Source organism: Geotrypetes seraphini, chromosome 5, assembly GCF_902459505.1.
Source record: "Geotrypetes seraphini chromosome 5, aGeoSer1.1, whole genome shotgun sequence".
Taxonomy (NCBI): Eukaryota; Metazoa; Chordata; class Amphibia; order Gymnophiona; family Dermophiidae; genus Geotrypetes; species Geotrypetes seraphini.
Window position 1 is genome coordinate 211608993 of NC_047088.1, and position 21274 is coordinate 211630266.

A 21274-nucleotide genomic window follows, 5' to 3' on the forward strand; every position below is an offset into this window, starting at 1 on the left:
TACTCTGGACATTATTTAATGTAATCATCACATACATTTCAGCAAACACTTTATCGGTTTATTACTGCAGGTGATTTTTAACTATGCTTAAATCATTTGTATGTTTTCTTGAGGTGATATATATTCAAATGTCAGATAAATTTAAATATTAACTGCAATGCATCAAATACAGAATAAATCAAGGAAAAAAAATCTACTTAAAAGAAGTATCTCAAAAGAATGTCATTTGCGGTTTGGTTTTTTTTTTTTTAGTAGCTCATTACAAAGGGATAAAGAAACAATTTACTCAAGATTTCAAAATGAAACTATTCAGCCTGAGTATGAAGATAAAACAGTAAATGTTAAGCTAGATCATTTTGATTTGTTTAATGGGGGTTTTGCTTTGTAGATTATCAGGAGTCCCATGTTGGTCTAAGGCTAACCCCTGTGTATAAAGATTCTGCAACAGCTAATGTGTCTAATGCAGCTGGTTGCACTCAGATTTAAAATAAAAGAACAGAAGAAATATTGCATTATTAATATGTTTTCTGAATGTGCACATATGGAATTGATGGTCTAATTCATATCAGGTGATCAAACCGTTTCTGGTAATGGCTCTACATGGACTTCTTGGTTGACTTGTAAAAATACAGTGTGTTGCAGAACATGTTAGAGACGTCTCTCTGTCGACACCCTTCCCTGAGGCTGCTGTCTTCTCTATTTTGTTTTCAAAGCTAGAAGAAAAACAACAACACATGTAGGCACAATGGTGCGGTTGCCCAGCTGCATCTGTCTTATTGGTGCATCGGTGCAATGTTCCATTTTATACTTATTAGTCATGCTGTACGGGCTAAACTGGAAAAGCAGAAGCAAAATTTAAAAAGCTTTATAGTTAGAGAGGTTTCATAACTTATTTGGCAAGCAAGCAAATTCTCAGATGTACAAATTGGCAAGCATGCAAGAAAAGAAATTTGCAAATTAATATTGCACCATAAACCAGTTGGCTCTAGAAACAGGATTTTGTGAGAATTCAGACATTTTTAAACAAGGCATAAACAAGAGGTCACAGTAGATATCAGCAAACCTACTTTTGCATCTTACAGTGGTGTTAGAATTTAACATCACTCATTTTGCCAGGAATAGTAATGCTAGTTAATGAGCAGAACTGCAGAAGCTCAGTGGTCACTACTGTACTTTGCTCACAGTGGTATTGTTTGCCTGAGACATATGTCCCACTCTGAGCCCATACAGAATGGTTTACAAAAAGATGGAGCCTGAACTGGTTCCATTGGTTTGTGCTGTAATTTTAACTGCCTCAGGTTTGAATCATCTATAATAATCTCAGTTAGGCTTATTCCATGAATATGGTACATTCAGAATAAGGGAAGGAGGTAAGATGGCTGCTATTAATGTGGTGGCCTTTTTCCAGCCAATCAATAGTGCTAGGAATGAACTTCAAGAGGGAGGTGCACTGAGGAGTCACAGAGTTCATTGTGCCTTCTGTTCATGGTGTTATGAGGAAGGGTCAGTAAGGTAAAAATGGGAGGGAAGGCACTTGATGTGAGAGTAAAGCCTAGCAGTCGAAAAAAAATTTTCTTATTCACAGATACAGCAGTGTAGAGACTCCCTATTTGGCTTAATTGGTAATAATATTTTTCTAATAAATTCTAAAGATACTGTAAAAAAAAATAAAAGTTTGTCCTAAACAAGAAAGGACAAGTTAGGTACACATCTTCCTGGCAACAGTTCAGCTAGTCTATGAAAGTATGGACCCTTGCAGGACTGAGGAAGCATGTAACCATGGTGATGATACAAAGAACCACATGAGCTTGGGAACTAGGCCAAGGTAGGACTTATTTGATCATGTGCTAGCTCAGATGTGTACATTGGAAAAGTTGTCTATTTGCTGAAGACAGAATGCCATAGAAGCATCTACTAGTTTTTAGGAGCATAAAGCTGGACCCTTACCCCTCCCTTTTTTGAGATGTCTGGTCCCTTATCTTAAGTGTACCAGTTGGAAAGAAAGGAAACTTACCCTACCTTTTACAAAACTGTAGCATGTTTTTTAGAGCAGGCTGTAGCGGTAACAACTGTGATGCTCATAGAATTTCTATGAGCGTCGGAGCTGTTAATGCCGTGGCTGGTGCTAAAAACTGTGCTACGGTTTTGTAAAAGGGAGGTTAGTTAGGTAAAAATAGGAACTAAGAAGAAAATGGCCAGAAGCTAAAGTTTGGCAAATATTAGACCTAGGGCAGTGATAGGCAATTCCGGTCCTCGAGAGCCAGAGCCAGGTCAGGTTTTCAGGATATCCACAATAAATATACATGGGATAGATTTGCATCTCAAGGAGGCAGTGCATGCAAATCCATCTCATACATATTCATTGTGGCTATCCTGAAAACCTGACCTGGCTTCGGCTCTCGAGGACCGGAATTACCTACCCCTGACCTAGGGTAATGCGATATGGAGACATGTAATGGGGGGAGTAAGTTAGAAGCTGGCACAAGTGATTTGCAATAAAATACTGAAGAGAAAGATTAGTTATGAGAAGACCCTATGATATAAGAACATAAGAACTTGCCTCCGCTGGGTCAGACCAGGGGTCCATCGCGCCCAGCAGTCTGCTCCCGTGGCGGCCCATCAGGTATTTATATCCTCCAATCCCTGTATCCTTCAGGAACTTGCCAATCCCTCTTTGAATCCCCTTAATGTACTCTGTCCTATCACATCCTCCGGAAGCGCATTCCAGGTGTCTACCACCCTCTGAGTGAAGAAAAATTTCCTAGCATTGGTTCTAAACTTGTCCCCTTTCAATTTTTCAGAGTTCCCCCTTGTTCTTGTAGTTCCCAATAGGCTGAAGAATCTGTCTCTATTCACCTCCTCTATGCCCTTCATGATCTTGTAAGTCTCTATCATGTCTCCTCTGAGTCTCCGCTTTTCCAGGGTGAAGAGTCCCAGCCTTTCTAGCCTCTCAGCGTATGAAAGGTTTTCCATACCTTTTATCATTCTTGTCGCTCTTCTCTGAACCCTCTCAAGTATTTCCATTTCCTTCAATATTGGACACAGTATTCCAAATGCAGGTGCAACATCGCGCGATACAGCAGCATGATGACTTCCTTTGTTCTGGTTGTAATACCCTTCTTAATAATACCCAACATTCTGTTTGCTTTCTTTGAAGCTGCTGCGCATTGTACTGTTGACTTTATTGTGTCCACCAGCACACCCAAGTCTTTTATAAGGTTACTTGCCTCTAGTACTAATCCCCCCATTTGGTAGCTGAACATCGGGTTCTTTTTCCCTATATGCATGACCTTGCATTTCCCTACATTGAAGTTCATTTCCATTTATTCGCCCACTCCTCCAGTTTGTTCAGGTCCCTTTGTAGGTCCTCACATTCTTCCACAGTTCTAACCGTGCTGCAAAGTTTAGTGTCATCCGCAAATTTTATAACTTCATACTTCGTCCCCATTTCTAGGTCGTTGATAAATATATTGAACAGCAGCGGTCCCCTGCGGAACTCCGCTCGTGACCCTCCTCCAGTCCGAGTAGTGGCCCTTCACTCCAACCCATTGCTTCCTGCCTGCCAACCAGTGTTTAACCCATCTGTGTACGTCCCTTTCCACCACCACTGGTTCTAAAGTGCTAAGAGCTGAGCTAATGTAATTAACTTTATATAAGAACTGTGACCCACCAGGTGAGGGGGGAATCACTTTCAACAGGCAAAGGAGTCTGTTATTGGACCAAACCCTTGGGTGTCTCCGGCCCCCCCCCCCTTTGTTTGTGTGAGACTGTCCATTGTAATTGTTATATTCTGATAGGTGTATGGTTGTTGGTTGAAGGATCAGACCCTGGCAATTTATGTTACCTGCTTGCAGGTATTCTGAATAAATGATGGAAAAAGTATTCCTTTGACGAGTGGTAATTCTAGGCCCCATTTTTTTGGAATGCTGTTGAATGAGTGTCTTGTCTTCTTTATTTTGTGTCCTCTATCCTGAGGAATTGGGTGGATATGTGATTGTAGAGAGTTAGGTGTGTTCTGCTACTGATCCAGTAGGAAGCACTCTCTCTACAGCAGTCAAATCTGTTTTATTACTGTATATAGAGTACTCAGTTTAAGATTTTACAATTCCTCTGATCTCTTAAATGCACAATTTGGGGAATATAGATGTTTTGGTAATCATTACCAGTAAAGCAAACAGGGTCGGTTTTCAAAAGCACTTATGAAATTAGCATGTCATTTTTTTTCTGAATTGGCCAATGCATACATTTTGGCTGAACAATACCGTGTCTGGCAAAAACATATCTGCAGAAAATGGGGATGGGTTGGAGTGTCCCATGGACACAGTTATCCAGATAACTATTTATTTAGTGAGACCACAATAGTAGCTCTAACGTAACAAGGATAATTTATTCATTTACGCTTAAAACATCAGATTCAGCAGTCCTACTTATACAGAGCTGCTAATGCCAGACATCAAGATAAATGCATTTGTCATCCCATTGTCATTATATAATGTCTGGTCAGTTGAATATTGTCCCCAGATTATGTCCAAAAGTTACATTAGATTGAAAATTGTAAGAAGTAAAAATGTCCCAGGCAGAAAAAAGAGATGTTAGGACAGGTTTGAAACCTGTGAATAGAAGCACCAAGATGTTAGAATACAATTGTGAGATGTGCTTTTTATTAGCACACATTTGGTTTATTAGCATGCTTTAAAAATTTTACTTCATGCAAAATCAATTTAATGTGCATAACCTAGGAAGTGATGCATATAAAGTTAATTTGTGCATGTTAGAATGTCAAACATACCCCACCCCACCCCTGTTATGAACCTGCATTAGAGTTTTTTTATTGCCGACCGCAGTAGTATAAGCTCCAACGCTCATAGAATTCCTATGAGCATTGGAACTTTTACTGCTGTGGTCGGTGACAAAAGATGATAATGTGGCTTCTTAAAGGGGGCCATAATTTTTATTGACACAAATGCATAAAGGCCCTCTTTTAGAAAGCTGCACTAGCATTTTTAGCGCCGGCTGTGGCGGTAAGAACGCTGGTGCTCATAGGAATTCTATGAGCGTCGGAGTTCTTACCACTGCGGCTGGTGCTAAAACCACTAGCGCGGCATTGTAAAGGAGGGGGGAACATGAAAAATCCAAAAATGCAGAAAAAGGCCCAAAATACTAAAATGAACCTTGTTCTGTTTGTTTTTTTTTTCCTTTGTGCACCTCCCTCTAAAATGTTATATTGTGCCTGACAGTTTTCCTTTGAGGATATTTGGAATCTCATTTACAAAACTTTAGAGCATGAAGAAAATAGAAAAAAAAAACAAAAAAAACACCACAGTGAAATTTGGACTCTCAACAGCTACAGTTTTTCCCTGTTCAACTGCCAATTTGTTTACTTGCTTCAAGCCTAATATTTAATTGAATAGAGATTCTGAGCAAATTGAGTTTTCAAAGGCAGATTACCTACTGTGCTTCTTATTTTTGCTATTCACGATAAACAACGCATTTAAGAAAGCAGCATGCTAGTTTGGGATGACAAAGTTTGGAAACCAGCTCTTAAGATAATGCTTCTCCTGTTGAAACATTAGGAACTACATAAGCTATAAACCAGCAGTCCAATATTCAAAATGTGTTGAGCAGTTAACATAGGAATTAACCACATACGTTTTATTTTTGTTAAATTTGACGCCAGGGAATGCATAAATTTGGTCATATATATTTTTTAACTTCAGCATTTTTTCTTATTACAGCCTAAAACTTTTTTATTTAGTGTAATACCTGCTCATTTCTGTTTAATTAGGACCATAGGAGCATGTTTATCAAAAGGCATTAAACCCTTTATGTACACTAACAGGGTTACCACATGTATACAATAAAGTGTTCTTGGTAATAAACCTGTTAGCATGTGTTTTAGGGACCCCCTAGCCAGTTGGGTTTTTAAGATATCCCTAATAAATATTTGAAAATGTATTTAATGGTAAGATGGTGGTGCTAGAACTTGTGAAAAACAGTTTATGATATAATAAAATATTAACTTATAAGATATAAGGTTTCTTACATGTATTGTATTGTGGGTAATGAATATGCATGAGAGAGATTTGCATATAATGGAAGTGACAGGCATGCAAATCTCTCTCATGCATATTCATTAGGGATATCTTGAAAACTTGACTGGCTTGGGATCCCCCAGGAAAGGATTAGGAACCACTGGCTTAAAGGGAACTGTGAATGTGGCATGGCATGAGCGTAGATACATAATCCTATGTATCCTAGTGCTAAAGACGCTTCCTACATAGGAGTTGCTGTTTATACATTAACTCCAAGCAGTTAATGTGTGCTTATGACTACATTAGCACATGACCTGCATAAAAAAGGGAAGAGTGTGGTTCAGTGGTTAAAGCAACAACCTCAGCACCACCCTCAGCACCACGCTGCTCCTTGTGATCCTGAGCAAGTCACTTAATCTCCGCCGCCCCCCCCCCCCCCCAATTGCCCCAGGTACATTAGATAGATGGACAGGGAAAATGCTTGCACTCCCTTGGGAGACCGGTATAGAAATTGAATAAATAAAAATAAATAAAACATTCCCTCAAAAAGAATAGTGTTAGATTTTCAGTTAATAGGTAATAAAATCCATGTTCTTTGCAAATCCTAATGCCTTTTAGTAAATATAGCCCTGAAAGGGATAACTTAGTCTAAATATAACATCACATATTCAGTGGTGCTACTCAAACCAACAGTACAGCTTAAAATCCATTTAAGATATCCAGGTAATTTATCCAAATATCTTTTAAGTGGTACCACCTTACGATATATTACCTTCCTGATAGCTAACAGCTAACATACAAAATATTATTGTGCAAGTCATAAACATAGGAAATCCAACATGTAAAATTTCAAAAACAATGCTTAAAATACCATGTAAAATGCATCCAGGAAGCATTTTTGCTCTGAATTCATTTTAAAGCACTCATTATTGAAAAAGAAAGCCTACATCTTTCTATTAGTGGCCCACAATTTCCCCTGCATTTTTTGTCATCCCAAAACTATACAAGACAAACGCCAAATTTTAATAAAACGACTGCAAAATATAAAGACATGCAATTTAAGGGGAGTGTCAAGAAGAAGGTCTTACCTTTGGGGAAACAGCTTCTAAAGTGATTAGGATGGAGAGCTTGTGACAGAAATGCAATATGAAATAATTAATAATAATAATAATAATTTTATTTCTTATATACCGCTGTACCGTGAGGTTCTAAGCGGTTTACAGAAGAAATGCAATAAGTAAGATTAATTAAGATGAAGAGAGAGTACTTAGAGTTCCCTGACTGTCCCAAAGGCTCACATTATTGCTAAAGTACTTGAGAAAAATAAATTAGTTAGGTTATAAACATAGAGTAGCAGAAGGTAGGAAAACAGTTCATAGGAAAATTAATTTCGAATACATTATACATTATATATTGTTCAAGGCGGAATACAAATTATAGGAATTACCAAAAGAATTGCGTAATAAAGATTATCTAGATAAATTACATAACAGTGATTCGTGTACATTGCATGGTGTGGTAGAGGATTCAATTTTGAGAATTACATATCAAGGGAATCAATTGATAACAGAATATAGTGGAGATTATCAGTATATACTGTTTACAGATTGGAAGTTACCTAATAATAATAATTAAGTAGAATAATGGTAATATATAATGTATGGAAATCAAAGCAGATCATTATTACATCTGTGCTTCCTTTAATGGGGGGGGGGGGAGGGGGGGTTATGGATTTGATATACTGCCTTTCTATGGCACATCCAAAATGGTTTATATTTATTATGGCCCCCTTTTATCAATTTGGGTTAGGGTTTTTATCGCTGGCCACTGACACTCATAAAAATTCTATGAGCGTCGGAGCTTTTACCGCAGCAGCCGACGATAAACAAAACCTAACATGGCTTGATAAAAGGGGGCCTATATGCAGGTACTTTAATATCCAAATAGTACATATTTTTTTGACTACTCCAAGTGGCACACATGGAACTTGAACAGTGATTTACTGCACTCTGTGGGGCACCAAAAAGTGCTGACAGACATGCAGGGAGTAATTTTATGCTGCAGCACTTCTGTGAAGTATAGTCTATAACAGGGATCTCAAAGTCCCTCCTTGAGGGCTGCAATCCAGTCGGGTTTTCAAGATTTCCCCAATGAATATGCATTGAAAGCAGTGCATACACATAGATCTCATGCATATTCATTGGGGAAATCCTGAAAACCTGACTGGATTGCGGCCCTCAAGGAGGGACTTTGAGACCCCTGGTCTATAAAGACAAGTAGGCGCTCACTTGGCTTTATAAAATATTATCGTAAGTGTCAAGCATGGACATTTATATCATGGAGCTGGTGTAAATGACCATGCCAATATTTGTTAAGTACAAGCATAAATTCTGCTTTTTATAATCTCTGCAGTACTTGTGTGTTCACCAAAATTCTACTGCTGCTCATGTCTACCAGCAAAATGACACAACCATCATTTCAAGAAACACACTTTTGTGCCAGTTGGTATTTAGAAAATGTCATTTATGTATCTATTGGCACATCTGTGCAAAAATATCTAAAGTAGGACCAAGGTGGATGCACAGTTCACTGCTTGAAGGGACCCTTTTACTAAAGGGCCCTTCATTCTGGGCTTAACATATTGTAACTCAGGATTTCACCATGCATTAAGCCCAGATTTAACATGACACCTTTTGGGGGCCTTTCCTACATTATTTATTGCATGTCATGGGTTACCTGCAGAGAGTTAAGGCAGAAGCACTTACCACCTCTTTTTTAGGAGGTGTTTTGTGGTCTTGCATTAACACATCAGCCAGTTAGTGTGGGCTAAGTTTAACACACTAGCTGTCTAACAATTCCAAACCCACTTTCCATTCATACCACACCCCCTGAAACACAAGTAAAAAAAAATGCAGTAACATAGCTTTAATGTGTGGAGACAGGGAAACAACCACAAATACCTTGATGCAGTCACACGGTAACCTAGTTTTGCATGTTAACTTCGGATTAATCCTTGGAGTCTTTATATGGTGCCCAGATTTGGGTGCCTAGATTTGTGTGCGATTCTGAGATATGGGCAACTTAATTGGCTGAGCGATGAATGAGCCATAATTGGCCGCCAACAACCAATTATTCACATGAATTGGTGCCAATTAGGATTTGTGCACGCATCTGGCTGTGTGCTATTCTGCAACTCATGGCGCACAAATTCCATTATGTACAACCCAGAAAGGGGATTGACCACGGGAGAGGCATAGGCATGTCAGGAGCATTCCAGAAAGTTACACACATTGTTACAGAATATAGGGCCCTGCGTCCATCTTAGGCACCAGCATTTCCACCAGATTTCAGAAAGCATAAGTCTGACACCCACACTGCCAATCTTTTCCCTCGCCCAGTGGTTAAAGCTACAGCCTCAGCACCCTGCGGTTGTGGGTTCAAACCCACACTGCTTCTTGTGTCCCTGGGCAAGTCATCTAATCCCCCCCCCCCCATTGCCCCAGGTACATTAAATAGATTGTGAGCCTGCTTGAACAGACAGGGATAAATGCTTGAATACCTGAATAAATTCATGTAAACCGTTCTGAGCTCCCCTGAATGAATAAATAAATAAATAATTTATAGAATCTGGGATAAGTACTTAGGCTCAAATTTTGTAACCAGTGCCTAATGTTAGGCACCTGTTTTGGAGGCACCCATCTAGACAGGTGCCTATCTAAATTGAACAAGTCCAATTAAGCTTTTTAAACAGCACTAATTGAAACTTAGGCACCTATCAAGAAAGAGCGATTCTGTAACAAGGCACCTCTAAAAATTTAGGCAGCCTTCAAAAAAAATAGGCGCTATGCATGTTAGGTGTGGGCGTGGCTTCATGTTAGGTGCCTTGTTACAGAATTGCTGCTCTTAAGCGTGCTTAGGTGCTCAGATGGGCGCCTATATTTTAGTTGTGCCTAGAGCTGGCCTATTTATTGGGAGCCTCAAAAATAGGTGCTGCCCAACGCGATTCACTAAACAGCACCCAATTGTACTCGAATCGCGCTGAACGGTGCCTATATCAGTGCCTAGCTGTTGGCCGCTTCTTATAGAATTTGCCCCTTAGGCCCTGATTCTATAAAAGATGCCTACAGTTTGGTGCACATATCAGCATGCCTAGCTAGGCACCATTAAAAACCAATTTAAAAACAAATAAATTAATTTGCTAGTAGGTGCTTAACTCGGTAAGCACCTACCAATTCAATGTAGGCTTCTACACCAAGGTGCCTACTGGCAAATAGGCATGGTTAGGGGCAGATTCAGGGTAGATTCGAGCGGAGTTTGGGTGTGGATTGAGTTTGGCACGCTCATTTAGGCTAAGAAAACCCTGGCCTAAATGGAGTGAGCCTAAGGATTTAAGCACTGATTCTATAAAACTCAGGTGCTCATTATAGAATCACACTCAGCATCCTAATATTTTCGCGTTCCCTATTTATGTCGGGGTTTTCTATGCCTAAAGTTAAGCACTGATATCAGAGCCTAACAGCAACTGATTCACAAAGAGATACCTAACTCAAAAACATGTCCATGATCCACACACTTTGGGCTACATGCCTACTTTTTATAGAATCAGTTTTTCAAATTAGGCACCTAACTTTTCAATTAAGACCAATTACAGTTATTTTAATGTGCTGAGTGTGAATATCAGCACCAATTAAGCCTATTTATTAATTAAGTTAGGCACCGATATTGGCACCTAACTTTAGGCAGCCTTTATAGAATCAGGGCCTTAATGCCTACAAGCGCCTAAGAACATTTAGGCATGGCTAGGCATGATTCTATAAATGGTGCCTAATGGATGATTGACAGTCGCATCAAATGGCACTTAGAAGTTAGATGTTGTTTATAAAATCAGGCCCTTCATACACTTTACTAAAAGGACCCCAAAGTGCCATTCCCATATAAAATGACCTTGCTGCTATGAAAATGTAAAGAAGCCATAATATAGGAATAATCAAATTGATTTTCCCTGGTTGAACTATAAGTCAACATCCAACAATCATAACATGACTGAGAAGCTGAATGCCAGTTTTATCGCTTCTTTTGATTGGCATGTTTACAATTCACACTAAGCTAACACTCAAGCTCTATATAGAACAAAAACAGAATCAGCAGACAACATTCATTAGGCTATCAATTTCATTTTTGGTTTTGTTGACATTACAAAGCAGTAGAATTCTGCTGTTATGGATCCCCGGGAAGCCAGCAAGCCCTTGACAGAATTTCAGGGTTGCATTACGGCAGGTTTGTCTGTCTATTACTCTTTATTTAATGGCACCTGCTGTGGCTGTCAGGTGGAAAGAATCATACAAAATGTTTATCTGCCAACTTCCTGCCATCCAAAACAGGCAACATTAAATAGGCTTTACTATTTTCTAGCAAAACTTCAGTCTGGGATTGTTTGTGGTCTTGGCATAGTACAAGGAGAGTTGGTTTTGTTGTTGGGTTTTTTTTTTGGTTTTTTTTTACCAAAGCTATGAATGACCTGCTCTATTTGGATTTCATAAATGTATATTAAACAGATGCAGATATGTGCAGTAGTTTTAGTTCAAGACAAGAACGTCTCTTTCATTTAACTTAATGACAGCTTAAAGTAAGAGCTCAATTCAGCAAAAACATTTTTGCAGACAGGAACTGTGTTTCTTTTTTGCGGGGTAGGGCAACCTAAAGGTAACCCCCGCATTTTCTCTCTCAGCCCCATCCTTGCCCTGGTTTCTTCTTTTTATCCAATTGCACCTCAGTTCTGAAGTCTCCCCTCTCAGAGCTCATTCGGCGCTCACATTCCCAGGAAAACTGTGCACACCCGCAAGGTTTATCATGAAAAATTACACACACAACAGCTCAATTTTTAAAAGTATGCACATAACCTAGGGACCTGCCTCCTTCTGAAGCACTTATCAGTCAGCAGGATGGGGCAGAGAGAAGTCCCAGGACTGGCTGAAAACAGCCTGCTGTGCACGCCATTGCTATTCACAAGCAAGGTAATGTTTAGAGGGCCACTGGAGAAGAATGAGAGGGAGCAATGCCAGACTAGGGTCTGGAGAAAGGGAAAAATGTTGGACCATGAGAAGAGGGGGGGGGGGGGGGGGGGGCGCACCTCAGCCATCAAACTTGGCTCAGGGCACCATGACCCTTTCAGCCGGCCTTGTCTCCCATGTAAAGCATATACCCTTTCACTATCCCTATCCTACCACCATATGCAACATCTCCCTCAATGTCCCTGTCTTACTCTGGCCAATACCTCCCCTGTGTCCAGCATCAACCCTCTATGTCCCAGTCTCTGTGTTCCCTCCATGCTTAGTATCCCTTCTCTGTATTCCTGTACCTCCTTATTTCTAGATTCTCCCCTATATCTTCCCTTCTTCCTGCTTTCCCACCCTGGAGCTAACATCTATTCATCTGCCTCTCTCTCTCTCCCATGCTGTTCCTGCCTCCCTAACCCAGGACTGGTATCTTTCCTCTTTCATTCTGACTACCCCTTCTCCCCACAGTCCAGCATCTCTCTCTCTCTCTTAGTCTAACATTCGACCCACCCCACCCCACCCCAACCTGTTCAACTCTCTTTCTCTCTCTCTCTTCCCTCCACTTCCCCCAGCTCTATCATCTCTCCCCTTTCATCCCTTTACCCCTTTGCTCTTGTTCTCTCTCTCTCTGCTTCTCTCCTAGATCCAATGTTTCTTCCCCTTCTTCTCCCACAGGGTCTGGTCTCTCTTCCATCTCTCCTCACTCCCACCCCACCCCCACCCCGTGCAAATCCAACATCTCTCCATTTCCCCACACTTGTGAGTCCTATCTCTCTGTAGTGCCCCCTCCAACACACACACACATACACGCAGTGGTCCTACAATCTAATGGTGACAGCAACAGCAGTGGTTTATGGTTTATTAGACTTAAAGGCTCACTTTGAAAGCATTTAGACACACAAAGTACCATAGAAACCTATGCTACTTTGTGTCTCTAAGTGCTCTGAAAATGAGCCCCTTAATATACTGCCTTTCCTAATGTCATAGCATATTGTTATATAATACAATTTAAATTTAAATTAGTCTGTCTCTGATTGACCCTGCCTCCCTCTGCTGTGTACTGCCTATAGAAAGTTGCATCAGAAGAGGTGGGATGCAGCAGAGAGAAGGTTTTGGTGGGGTCAGGCAGAAACAGCCTGTTTTCATTGCTCTCACTGCCTGCAATTTACCACAAGATAGAACCATAGTGGGAGAATGGGGAGCTAGAGAGATACTGGACTTGCAGGGGGAGGGGAGAAAGAGAGACAGACAGAGATAAAAAGAGACAGAGAGAGAAAGAGGTCAGTCTATAAGTAAAGAAGGAAGTAAATGCATTAGAGCAGTGGTCTCAAACTTGTGGCCCAGGGGCCGCATGCGGCCCGCCAGGTACTATTTTGAGACCCTCAGTATTATAAAGAATGATTCTTTATGGAAAACCTGTGCCTTAAGTGTCCGGCGGTCACGTTCTGGAATGTTGCCACCTCACTGCTGTAACCTCACACAAGCCCTTTCCTGCATCTGTACGCGATTGTGAGGTGGAGTAGAAAGGACAATCTCGTACAGATGCAGGAAAATGCTTGCATGAAGTTACAGCAGTGAGGCGAGCAACGTTCCTACGAGTTCATGTTCTCTCCGAGATCTCGGAGAGAGCGTGAACTCGCAGGCCTTGAGCATGCGCAGATGCTCAAGGCCCAGCAAGAAGAGGAGGCCGATCTTCGGGCACTGGCACCAATGCACAGGACATGCCGGTGCCGATGCCCGGATGACAGTAAGAAGCGGTGGGGGGTGCCCAATCACGGCGGGGGGGGGGGGGGGTGCCAGATCGCAGAGGGAGGATGCCGGATCGCGGGGGCAAGGTTTCGGATCGCGGGGGTCGCCGCTTGCAAATCGAGGCACGCTCGGTTTCCGAGGTGCCGATTTTGCGAATGTTTTGCTCGTCTTGCAAAACATTCGCAAACCGGTGCACTCGTAAACCGAGGTACCACTGTAGTTCAGAACGCTGTGGCAAGGGTGATTGGAGGTATCTCACGTAGGGAACATGTTACACTGGCTACCAGTGGCTTGGAGTATCCAGTTTAAAATTTTGGTGTTAGTGTATAAGGCCTTGCACTAAACTTTACCGAAACTAGTGGCTACTTTACTTGCTTTATATGTGTTGTCTCGATCCCTACGCTTACAATCTAAGCAATTGATTGTTCCATCTAAACTATTTGTTCCAGGGTTTTTGCTGTGGTAGGTCCCCTGCTATGGAATGCTCTTCCAGGAAATGTTTGTCAAATTCCTTCTTTTTTTTACTTTTCTAGAAATGTGTAAAGGCTTACTTTTTTCAGAAGGCTTTTTTTTTAGCCTTTTATTTGGCATTGTTGCTTAGAAGCAACATGTGTTTTCTATGGCTCTTATGGGAAAATCTGTATTTCCAAATGCCTCTTACTTGGCACTGTTGCTCTCGTTCAACATCAAATTACACAAAGCAGCCGTATCACCATCTGCCAATTAAAGTGTTAAATCTGTGATAGGTTTTGATTCTATTGTTGTTTTATTTATCTGTTTTGAAGAATTTGATTATTATTTAGGTTTTTTTTAGCATGTAAAATTGTATATTTTGAGATAGTTTAACGGCCTCTTTTACAAAGCCGCGCTAGCGGCTGCCGTGCGGCAACAGCCCCGAAGCCCTTTAAATCTCTATGGGCTTCAGGGCTGTTAGCGTGGCGAAGCCGCTAGCGCGGCTTTCTAAAAGAGGCCGCAAGTGTTGTGTGCTTAGTATTTTAATGTAAGGATTTGCTTGTTTATTTATTTTTTATGTGTGTGGGGTTTTATTTAACCCACAGATTTTTGGATATGCAGGATATAAGTATTTTAAAGAAATAGTATGCAATAGGGTTACAACTGCTTAAATAGTATACTCTACTCCCTAAATAATGTTCCCTATTGCATAATAGTGTGCACTGTTCTTCAGTAGAGCATTAATTGATAAACAATGGACATTATTGAACAATAGGGGGCACTGTTAAACAGTTCATAGTATAGATGATAAGGAAGAAAGGAAAATTTCAGGGTCTTTACTGTTGTTTTGAACTAAAAATGACCTGGGAAATCCCATGTCATTTCAAATGAATATACTGTACATCTCTACGGTGTTTAATGGGTTGCTGAACTGAGCTCTAAACTTTGTAAACTTGCAAACAGTAATGCAAAAAACTACTTTTTGAAAATTCATCAAATTATTTTTGTCAGTTGTAAATATTTAACTATTTACTTAATGGAACTGATGATTTTTGGCTGTAGAATTTCAGCAGTGTAATAATAATATTTAACTTTTTCAAAATCAGAATAATTTCTGTCTTAAGAGCTCATCATTTTATTACACTGATATTAATACAATATCTTAAATTTTGTGATAAGATTCTTGCAATAATGTTCATTTTTGGCAAACAGAATTAGAGAGTTTCCATAAAGTATAATAAGAGAATCATTTATGAACTGATATTTGTTGGAGGTGCAAACTCTTAACCTGCACATTAGGCAAAAATAGTTCTATACAGGCTTCCAGGTACCATAGGTAAAAATAAATCACTTATAAAAATATACAGTACAATTAACATACATCATTTGAGCAATAAACTTAAAATTAAAGAGCTCTTTTTACAAAGCTGTGGTAGCGGCTACTGCTGCGGTAATCAATCCATCACCCATAGTTGATTTAATAGATGTCTGAACATTTGCCACAAAGCAGTCTCTACTGTGGCTTTGTAAAAGCGGGGAGGGGGGGAAGATAACTTTTGGCCCCAACAAAATGCCAAAATAATTAAACCCCCCCCCCCCCATTTTTACAAAATTGCAAAAGCAGTTTTTAGCGCAGGCCGGTGTGCTGAATGCTCTGTGCTGCTCCTGACGCTCATAGAGTTCCTATGAGTTTTGTGAACAGCGCACAACATTCAGCGTACTGGCCTGTGCTAAAAAACACTTTCATGGTTTTGTAAAAGGGGGGGTGGGGGCTAAATGATTCATGAAAGTTGTACTCTCAGTTTTCCAAAATAAAAGCCTAAGGCGTCTTTTCACTAAGGCTTGCTAATTGATTTAGCGCACATAAATACTAACGCATCCATAGAATATAACGGGCGCGTTAGCATTTAGCACATGCTAATTGTTAGCGTGCACTAAATTGATTAGTGCGCCTTAGTAAAATGACCCCTAAGAGTAAAGTTTAAAAATCAGAAGAAACATCAAAATAAGATGAAGTGTTATTTCTAATCTCCTAACACTCGGGAGTTATACCCATTCACATAGGACACAACTACACATATTACTGGAAAAGCAATTACTGGGTGTGGGTGTGGGGGTGTGGGGTGTGTGGGGGTGTGTGGGGGGTGTGGGGTGTACATGGGGGTGTGGGGGGTATGTGTGGGGGGTGGGGGTAGGGGGTGTATGTATGTGTGTGTGGGTGTGGGTGTTTTGTTTTGCATGCATGCATGTCACTGAAAACTGATGAGTGTAATTCTATAACTGAGCACTTCCATTCAGATACCCCGATGCCATGAATTAGAAACCAATTCTTCAACAGAACTTGGGTGCCTAGGTTCTGCTATACCAATATCCAATAAACAAAACAAAAGGGATTTCAACAAACAAGGTGTAACAGCAAACAAGCAAGATGAACATAATTGGCCTTAAGAATGGGAGTATTTGAACTGATCCAACACGACCCATGTTTTGGCTATATGCCCGCAACAGGGGTCTAAATCATAATGTATCTTTACTTGATTTCACCTCACAAAGACAACAAAATCTCTTGGACAGCACCTGCTCATACAAGATGTAATTGAGCAGAAGACATTGTACTGTTTGACAGATTCATCTCCTAAACAGATTCATCTCCTAAAAAGAAGCTTCACTAAACTTCCTAAGTTTTATTTTCCCTCTGTCTGTTTCTTGTGTAATACGTTGTTCCCTCATTTTCCACATTCTGCAACTCGTTGATTGTCCAGCTTCTATTCCCTGGGTTGCATACATGAGATCCATACTTCTTACTTAAGTTTCATATTTTCCTTTTATCTATTTCTTGTGTAATAAGTTGTACCCTCACTTCTTGCATTCTGTAATTCGCTGATTGTCCAGCCCTCTACGATGTGAACCACCTAGAAGTCATCTGACTATGGCGGTATAGAAGAATAAAGTTATTATTATTATTATTATTATGCTGGTATACAGGATATGAGCACATCTTATATGAACGGTGTTCTCCAAGAGATTTTGTTGTCTTTGTGAGGTGAAATCAAGTGAAGATACATTGTGATTTGGATATTTAGCCGAAACTTGGGCCACGTCAGATCAATTCAAATAAAGTACCTAATACTCCTGTTCTTAAGGCCAATTGTTGCTTTTTAACATTTAGATCAAGTTTAATATAAATTTCAAGTTTAATATAAATTTGATATACCACCTTATCATTTGTTTCAAAGTGGCTGTACAATAGAGCTGGAGTAAGTGTGGGCACCTAAAAGCTACAGGAACATGCATACTTTAAAGTATGATGCAATTTACATGTGTAAGTAGGAGTCCCCGTCTGTCCCTCCCCATGTATATGTCCCCTTCCATATATACAACATGCAAGATAGTCAATTATTTATAGAACAGGGCTTAGGTGGTGTATTGGCATATACATGCATGAGTGCACATCTATATACATCTGTGCTAATATTCTAAATATTTAAGTGCCTTTTGAACTGCCCTTTGAATGTGATGCTAATATAGCACTTAATAGTCTATGCACTAAATTTTAGCAGGCAGTTAAATGATTACACTATGAACACAGAATTAGTGTGGATATTAACTGCTACAACAACATGTGCAGTTGACTGTGTAAACCCGTATGAAACGCAGAGCTGCTAGACAGTGCCGACAGATAGAAGACTAAAGGAGAACAGAGTTCCTGGAAAGGGAAACACCAGAGATCAGGGTATTTCTTCCTATCTGTCTACTGTGTAAATAATAGAAGAACAGCATGAGAGGACCTAGCCGACACCATGCAGTTCCAAGTAAGTAAGAGCTATGCAGAGCGAGCAAGGAGCCGGCAAGAGTTTTTAAGACACCAGAAAGTGTTTTGTTTTTCATGGGGCTTGAGAGCTGTGGGTGGTACGAAACATAAAAGAGGGTGACCGGGGAGGAATGTGGCTGCTTTCCGACCATCCCCCTCCTATGAGCACTCTGTAGTATACTGTAGATATGACAATAGCTTGAATGCACTATATGATGGCCTTAATATCAGACAGAAGAAGCTCTGCTCAAACGAAAACCAATGGTAAGAGCATGGATTCCAAAGTGTTGGAGAAAGCCTGAAGAATGCCTTCTCTTTTGTGTCTGCCCAATGTGCCTTAGAATAATGTGGCATCAACAGCCTACAGCAGGGATGTCCAACCTTTTGGCTTCCCAGGGCCGCATTGTCTGAAAAAATTTTCTGAGGCCACACAAATGCGCAAACACTGCAGCAAGATAGAGGAGGGAGCCGGCAAGACGGTAAACACCCAGGGACAGCAGAGGAAAACACTTCATCACCCTCGACCAGAGCCACACAAAATACTTCATGGGGCCGCATGCAGCCCTTGGGCCGCAAGTTAGACACTCCTGGCCTACAGTCTTGCAAAGACCTAAGATACCTTTTAGGTATATATAAATATCATTAGTGCTAGTTGAGCACTATGCAGTAATCCATAAATTTAGCACACAATTTGCATGGGATGCAAATGCAAGGGGGTGTTCATGTGGGTACGGCACACATATCTCCCACAATTACATGCATATCTTATAGATTAGTGTCATGTATGTGCTAAAGTGCCTCATTTAGGTGTATGCATAAGGTGACCATATGTCCTGTTTTTAGATCCCCTGTCCCATTGTTCCCACACACAGCTTCGGGATGCCGAAATGTCCCATTTTCAGGGACAGCCTCCCGAAGCTGTGCACAGGGACAATGGGACAGGCGATCGCTTCCCCTCCCTCCCGGCTAAGCCAAAGCTAGCCTCCCTCCTTCCAGCGCCTGATTCAACACCCCCCCATTGGTCCACCGCTGCCGCTACTTACCAGCCTCCTCCAGCACACCGATTCAACCCTCCCCTCCCCCGGTCCACCGCCGCTGCTGCTTGCCGCCCAGAAGCCTTCCTCCCAACGTCAATTCTGATGTCAGAGAGGAAGTTCTGGGCCAGCAAGGCAGCGATTGGCTGGCCTAGAACTTCCTCTCCAACATCATAATTGACGTTGGGCGGGGAGAGAAGACTTGTAGGCCTGGCGCTTGTGCAGTACAGTCACTGCACGCGCCTTGATGTTGCTGGGTCAGGGAAGCAGGGTGCATTGGGGGAAGCAGGGTGGTTTGGCTTGTCGGGGGGCAGTGGATGTAGGGTGCGTCAAGGAAGCAGGCTGGCTTGGCTTGTTGGGGCAGGGAAAGCAGGGTGCATTGGGGAAGCAGGGTGGCTTGGCTTGTCGGGGGGCAGGGGAAGCAGCATGGCTTGGTTTGGCTTGTCGGGGGCAGGGGAAGCAGGGTTGCTTGGCTTGTCGGGGGGGGGGCAGGAGAAGCAGGGTGGCTTGGGGGGGGGGCAAGGAGAGCGAAAGAAAGAGAAAGAAATGAAAGAGAGGATGCACAATCAGAAAGAAGTGCAACCAGAGACTCATGAAATCACTAGTTAACAAAGGTAGGAAAAATTATTTTATTTTAAATTTAGTGATCAAAATGTGTCAGTTTTGAGAATGTATATCTGCTGTCTATATTTTGCACTATATTTAATGGGATCCGGGGGGGAGGAGGGGAGATGGATCCGGGGGTCCTGTCCCGTTTTGAGGAAAAAATTAATGATAACGTTATGTATGCATTTATGCTCACGGTAGATATAGGGTTAAGTAGGCATACTTAAATTTTGGTGACATACAGTAGCATTCTATTACAGAATCTTGATGCCCCAGATTCCACTATAGAATTCAAATTTAACAGCCAGCATTTTGCCCCCTGATAGTCAGACTGTGGGATATCACCATCAATCTCCTGCGGTCTGCAGCAATACCGGAAATTCAATGCCAGCGCCGTATCCAGCGCCTGTTATTGAATATCTGGACTATCTTTGGCCAATTGAGACATAATCGGCTAGACCAGGATAGGCAATTCCGGTCCTCAAGAGCCACAGGCAGGTCAGGTTTTCAGGATCTCCACAATGAATATATATGAGATGGATTTGCATGTACTGCCTCCTTGAGATGCAAATCTATCTCATGCATATTTATTGTGGATATCCTGAAAACCTGACCTGCCTGTGGCTCTCAAGGACCAGAATTGTCTACCCCTGGGTAGACCAATATTTAGCAGCTGGCCAGCTAAGTCTTAATGGCCAAAGACACACCACCCTTCAAACTTAGCCAGCAAGCCACTGAATTATGGTGATGACCAGCTATGGTACTTTGTGTGTCTTAGTGCTTTGAAAATGAACCCCTTAACTTATTATATCTGTTTCCATTCTAAGTAGCCAAATAGGACCTGCTCCCTGAGGCAGTATCAATGAAACATGTTGGCTGTTTGTCCCTGAACATTTAAACATAAAGATAAGTTTTCATTATATTAAAAACATAAAGTTGCAATAATTCATTGCTGATATTTATTACTCAAAAGTTAAAATAAGTTTTAAAAATGTATGCCTATGCATGCTTGTCATATGGTTAATAGTAAAATGATTTTCAAATAAAAATTAGGACTGATGGAAGAGTAAGGTAAGTCTTCATTAAAATCATAGCTTATGTGAAAAGTCACCACTGAAGATCACCGATTAATGTCTCAGAGTCAAGGTGCATTTCTTCAATAATCTGATAGCGTAGAACACTCTAGTTTTAGCATATCCTAAATTACTTTAGTGTGCCTGCTAAGTTTTAGTGCATCAGACTTTAATCTCTGATGTTCATGTATTTAGGGAAAACATAGCTTTGATCTTGATTTATCATTATACAACAAGTTTAACAAATTAATTATCTGATTATAATACACAACTGGAATTCATTAATATGTACAGGACAACTGATTTGGTTACTAATGAAGAAAAGTGTTAAAACCTTTTAGAAGGACAGCTTGACTCCTTGTTCTTTGAATTGTCTGACGTTATCAACATAGTCTTCCAAACAGAGGTCTTTGCCATTTCATCAGAAATGTTTATGATCGAGGGATCATCTCTAGATAAA

General features: G+C 40.9%; 1 protein-coding gene across 3 annotated transcripts in view; it reads right to left on the reverse strand.

Moving 5' to 3' along the window:
• Positions 1-222: 222 nt before the first annotated feature.
• SLC4A10 (solute carrier family 4 member 10) overlaps positions 223-21274 on the reverse strand; it is a 337291-nt gene continuing 316239 nt past the window's right edge. For 2 of the 3 annotated variants that reach the window (XM_033945953.1, XM_033945952.1), the window contains exons 24-25: positions 21149-21265; positions 223-713 (exon numbers count right to left, since the gene is read on the reverse strand). In XM_033945953.1, the coding sequence (XP_033801844.1) occupies positions 566-713; positions 21149-21265 (265 nt within the window). In that variant the 3' untranslated portion in view covers positions 223-565. Of the gene's footprint in view, positions 714-7120; positions 7160-21148; positions 21266-21274 lie in introns of all 3 variants that reach the window. The other variant, XM_033945954.1, reaches the window with a different exon arrangement.